We start from the raw sequence: 5916 nt of genomic DNA on the forward strand, positions 1-5916 counted from the left end.
ATGGCACAATCTTTGCTCACTGCAACCTCCACCTCCCAGATTCAAGCGATTCTCCTGCCTCAGCCTCCTGAGTAGCTGGGATTACAGGCTCGCACCACCACACCTGGGAAATTTTTGTGTTTTTAATAGAGACGGGGTTTCACCATGTTGATCAGGCTGGTCTCAAACTCCTGACTTCGTGATCCACCCGCCTCGGCCTCCCAAAGTGCTGGGATTACAGGCATGAGCCACCCCGCCCGGCCATGAATTGACTTTTTAAAAGAGCTGGGTTCTGTGTGGAAAATAGTCTGTAGCTGGTTACCTGTGGAAGCTGAAAACCAGTTAGGAAGTTATTGTATTCAACTCAGGTGAGAGAAATTGGTACTGAGACTGGGGTGAGAATGGTGCTACTGAGAAGTGGTTAGAACGTGGATGTACTGGGGAAGTAGAGCTGATCAGATGTGTTGATGAATTGGATGCAGAATATGAGAGCAAGAGAGTCGTCATAGTGACTCAGGTTTTTGTCCTGAGAATCTGGAAGAATGTCGTCGTATTTTCTCTGATGGGGAAGACTAGAGGAGGAGCAGTTTTGGAGGGGGCTAGGAATCCAGTGCAGTTTTAAGCAGGTGAGTTTGAGATGCCACTCACACACCCCTTGAGAGCTGTCAAGTTGACACTTCCATATATAAAATTGGAGGTTAGGACGGATCAGAACTTGACCTTAAAGGAGAACATATATTCAGGGCAACTTGAATCTATGCTCCCAGTGAAAAAAATAATAATTAAAAAATAATATCTTAGGCCAGGCGCAGTGGCTTCTGCCTGTAATCCCAGCACTTTAGGAGGCCAAGGCAGGTGGATCACGAAGTCAGGAGTTTGAGACCAGCCTGACCAACATGAAGAAACCCCGTCTCTACTAAAAATAGAAAATTAGCCGGCTCTGATGGTGCATGCCTATAATCCCAGCTACTCAAGAGGCTGAGGCAGGAGAATCGCTTGAACCGAGGAGGTTCAGCTGGAGGTTGCGGTGAGCTGAGGTTGCGCCATGGCACTCCAACCTGGGCAACAAGAGCGAAATTCTGTCTCAAAAAATAATAATAATAATAATAATAACTTGACTTTTAGAGGTAGTAAGCATCCTAACCCATGGTTAGGATGAACCACCTGGGTAGTGAAAGTGAAGAGGAGGATTGAGACCTAGGGCACTTTAATACATGGAAGATAGAGGGATGAGAAGAGTCTAGCACAGAAGACTGAGGCTCAGTCAGCAAGGAAAGAAGAGAACGGAGAAGCATGTTCTAGAAGACAAGGGAGGAAGATGTTTTTAGGAGGAAGGAAAAATTGTGTCAATTGTTGCAGATAGGTTAAGAAAGATGAAGAGTGAGAACTGTCCATTGAATTTGGCTGCATGGAGGTCATTGGGAAGCTCCAATGTTAGGAGCTCAGCCCAATGATAGGTATAGAAGCCTTACTGGAAATGCTCAAGAGAGAGGGCAGTGTCATTAAAAAAATGGAGGCCAGGCACAGTGGCTCAGCACCTGTAATCCCAGCACTTTGGGAGGCTGAGGCGGGAGGATTGCTTGAGGCCAGGAGTTTAAGACCAGCCTGAGCAACATAGCAAGACCCCATTTCTAAAACAAAAAAAAAATTAGCTGTGTGTAGTGGCACAACTACTCGGAAGACTGAGGCAGGAGGATCATTTTAGCTCAGGACTTTGAGGTTACAGCGAGCCAAGATCATGCCACTGCATTCCAGCCTGGACAACAGAGCAAGACCCTGCCTCAAAAAAAAAAAAATTATAAAGTATATGTGAGGCCAGGTGCAGTGGCTCGTGGCTATAATCCTAACACTTTGGGAGGCTGAGTCGGGTGGATCACTTAAGCTCAGGAGTTCGAGACCAGCCTGGGCAACATGGCAAGACTCTGCCTCTACTAAAAATACAAAAAAATAGCTGACCATGCTTGTGGTCCCAGCTTCTCGGGAGGCTGAGGTGGGAGGATCGTTTGAGCCTGGCAGGCGGAGGTTGTAGTAAGCCAAGATCACACCACTGTACTGCAGCCTGGGCGACAGAGACCCTATCTCAAAACAAACAAAAAAGTGTATGTGTGTGTGTTTGGCGTATGTGTAAAGAGAGAGACAGGCAGACAAAAATGTTAAATTACTAACAGTTGTTCAGTCTAGGTGAAGGATACATTGGGTGTTCATTGTACCACTTTTCCAACTTGTCTGTATGGAATTTTCAAAAGGAATTGGAGGGACAAGAAAAGAGTGAATGGGAAGAAAGGAAATGGAAACAATAACTAAAGGGTCTGCACGTCTTGCAAAGAGAAGCAATGAAGTGGGGCACTGGAGGGAAATGTGAGAGTCAAGGTTTTCATTTTTTGTTTTAATTCTGGAGATAGTCATGATCCAATACAGAGGAAAAACAGTGATCTAGGAGAGAGAAGGAACTGACGACGTAGTTTCTACTTACACATCAAAGTCTGGCTCCTTAATAACTAGGAAGTTATTATTTCTAATAATTCCATCCAAAATAAATTGTTAAAACAGTTAATCATAGTCTTACATTATTTAATGTCTTTTTTTCCTGCTTAAATAGCAATATTTTTTGACTTGTTTTCTGCAGGTTGTAGGAAGTGTCCTGTATTTTACTAATTTTTGCCTTGATAAATTGGGGCAACCGCTTCTAAATGAAAACCCTCAGCTTTCCGAAGGATGGGAAATACCCAAGTATCCTACATAGTGAATGAAGATCTTTTATGCATCTTACCATTAAGTTCACCTTTAAAACAATTTCCAAATTTTGCAGACCATGATAACTATTCCTTAATAAAATTCACTAAAGGTACCATCAAGTCTTCAGCCACATTGTTTCTCTAGAAGGGCAAGAAATACAAGTAAAGGCAAAAAGGTTTGTGTGGGGAGTTGTTTTGTTTTACTTATTTACTTTTTTAACCAAAATCATAAACTTTTGGCTTGAAAAGTTAATGTTCTTTACTGCTGGTTTACTCTAAGGTTAATTACAGATCGAGCTAGAATTTTAATCCATACATATATATTAAATGTTTAAATGGATCATCTGCTTCTTGGAATTCATTGGTTCTCACCTAATGTGCCTGGGCGGGTGGAAAAGTGTAATTGTTGCTGTCAATTTGATTGCAGTCTTATAACCATCTGCCTTGTTTCCATGTTACCTAATGGAAATATGATCATCTGTTCACCTCGATTCTGTGGTTAACCACTGAAAAAACTCAAAAGAGGTAACAGATCAGTCAGGAACAGAAGGGTTCTTGGTTAAAAGACTGCATAGTACTATTTAAATCACTCAATACAGGAGATTAAAGTATACTTCTTGTTGCAGATATTAGTGATCTGTGATCAACTTGCTTTCATGTTTCTCTGATACACTTTGCTGTCATATAGAATTTTATTGATTTGCTTTTCTATTTTTATTTACATTATAAAAATCTTTGTCTTTTGACCAAATAGGCCAAAGCCTCACTGTTTCAATTGTGGTTCTGAAGAACACCAAATGAAAGATTGCCCAATGGTAAATTTTTCTCATGTTAAGAAAAGTCTTTGAACAAGAGCTTTCTAATGTTTTCAACACATTTATGGTATTGTGTGACATGAAAGAACTTTCTTTGTTACTTTCCTGTAGTCCTTTAATTTGAAATCTTTTCAAATTTGTGTTTATATTTTAAGACATTAAATTTTTTTAGTAAATAATTTAAAATAGTACTCTCTGTATTTGATATGAATAAACAGTTAAATTGTAGAGTTTATCCTAAAAACTTGATTTAATTTATGATAATACTGAGGTGATAGACTGCTCCTTTCCTTACTTATTTTTCTAAAATATTCACTCTCTTTTACACTTGTTCGTCATACATTAAAACTAAAATAATCGGCCAGGCGCGGTGGCTCAAGCCTGTAATCCCAGCACTTTGGGAGGCCGAGACGGGCGGATCACGAGGTCAGGAGATCGAGACCATCCTGGCTAACACAGTGAAATCCCGTCTCTACTAAAAAAAAATACAAAAAACTAGCCGGGCGAGATGGTGGGCGCCTGTAGTCCCAGCTACTCAGGAGGCTGAGGCAGGAGAATGGCATAAACCTGGGAGGCGGAGCTTGCAGTGAGCTGAGATCCGGCCACTGCACTCCAGCCTGGGCGACAGAGCGAGACTCCGTCTCAAAAAAAAAAAAAAAAAATGAAAATAATCTGTTTATTTGATCTAAAAAAAAGTATTTAATTTCTGAAATATTTCTGAGTTGCATGAAACTATTCTTTTCAAATGTGTCGTGATGTAGCCTCGAAATGCTGCTCGAATAAGTGAAAAGAGAAAAGAGTATATGGATGCCTGTGGGGAAGCAAACAATCAGAATTTCCAGCAGCGATACCACGCAGAAGAAGTAGAAGAAAGATTTGGAAGATTCAAGCCAGGAGTTATTAGGTATTAATGGCATTTTACCATAGGTCATTTTTATTTTCCTAGCGTTTGGAATGTTCTCTGTCTCTTCAGGCTAATTATCAGGATGTAAGTGTACTCTGCCAAAGCCCTAGGTAATATACATAAATTCATTTAGAAACATTTCTTGAAATTTTAATTATATTTGTTAGACATCATGGTATGTAATATAAGCAAGAAATGTTTTAAAATACCAGAATATTATGTATGTGTTTTCATGCAAACAAGAATTCATTATTTTTCTTCCTCCTTTATTTTTACTTAGTGAGGAACTTCAAGATGCACTAGGTGTGACAGACAAGAGTCTTCCACCTTTTATCTATCGGATGCGCCAGCTAGGGTACCCACCAGGGTGGCTCAAAGAGGCTGAATTGGAGAATTCGGGGCTTGCACTGTATGATGGAAAAGGTATAGTATCTTAAGTTAGAGAAGTCACTTTAAGTGTTTCCCTTTTTTTTATTATTATTAAAGAATCAACAAAATGTGATAGGAATGGCTGACTTCTTTAATGTGTGCTAACTAAAAAATATGATGATGATGTTTCCTTGGTAAATTTTACAAGGAAGGAACTAAAATTTCAGTGAGTTCATAGATTATCTGATGGTTTTCTGGGCTTGCTCAGGTACTATCTAGGCCAGAGTATCACCTCTCCAGCCAGTCCTCATAAGCTCTTACCTTTCTCAGTAATAATAACAGATGCCAGGAGACCTGTAAAATGTGAAATATAGAAAACCTCTAGGCCGGGCGCGGTGGCTCAAGCCTGTAATCCCAGCACTTTGGGAGGCCGAGACGGGCGGATCACGAGGTCAGGAGATCGAGACCATCCTGGCTAACACGGTGAAACCCCGTCTCTACTAAAAAAAATACAAAACTAGCTGGGCGTGGTGGCGGGCGCCTGTAGTCCCAGCTGCTCGGGAGGCTGAGGCAGGAGAATGGCGTGAACCCGGGAGGCGGAGCTTACAGTGAGCTGAGATCCGGCCACTGTACTCCATCCAGCCTGGGTGACAGCGAGACTCCGTCTCAAAAAAAAAAAAAAAAAAAGAAAACCTCTAATAGTCTAGAACTTCTCTCCTAGATACTTACTCTAGAAAGATACACATATGCAAAATAAACTGTATGTATACAAGAATCTTTTTGTATCATTGAATATGATGGTGAAAAATCTAAGACAACATTAAGGCCCTAAAGAAAAATGGTTAAATAAATTGGTAGTTCTAAGCTGTGGACTCCCTGCAACATATGAAGAGTGGGAATAAATCTGTATGAGCTGACATGGCAAAATCTTTGTGCAATATTGAGTTTTTAAAAAGCAGGTTTCAGCTGGGCGCAGTGACTCATGGCCGTAATCCCAGGATTTTAGAAGGCCGAGGTGGATGGATCACTTGAGGTCAGGAGTTCAAGACCAGCCTGGCCAAGATGGTGAAACCTGGTCTCTACTAAAAATACAAAAATTAGGCCGGGCGCGGTG

The 5916-nt window shown here is 40.9% G+C and overlaps 1 protein-coding gene across 2 annotated transcripts; it reads left to right on the plus strand.

Moving 5' to 3' along the window:
- The first annotated feature begins 2019 nt into the window (after nucleotides 1–2019).
- On the plus strand, nucleotides 2020–5202 carry LOC108513800 (zinc finger CCHC domain-containing protein 8-like). 2 transcript variants are annotated; one of them, XR_001881025.1, is made up of 5 exons: nucleotides 2020–2709; nucleotides 2825–2890; nucleotides 3469–3529; nucleotides 4291–4433; nucleotides 4714–5202. XR_001881025.1 is itself a non-coding variant. In XM_017849669.1 (3 exons), exons 1-3 carry the CDS (start codon nucleotides 3512–3514, stop codon nucleotides 4868–4870), a joined length of 318 nt encoding a protein of 105 aa, XP_017705158.1. In that variant the 5' UTR covers nucleotides 2020–3511; the 3' UTR covers nucleotides 4871–5202. The 2 variants fall into 2 exon arrangements, 1 of the variants encoding a protein (XP_017705158.1); XM_017849669.1 differs by having other exon boundaries at nucleotides 2020–3529.
- Nucleotides 5203–5916: the final 714 nt, after the last annotated feature.

This window comes from Rhinopithecus bieti, unplaced genomic scaffold (genome assembly GCF_001698545.2).
Source record: "Rhinopithecus bieti isolate Rb0 unplaced genomic scaffold, ASM169854v2 scaffold_33429, whole genome shotgun sequence".
Lineage (NCBI taxonomy): Eukaryota > Metazoa > Chordata > Mammalia > Primates > Cercopithecidae > Rhinopithecus > Rhinopithecus bieti.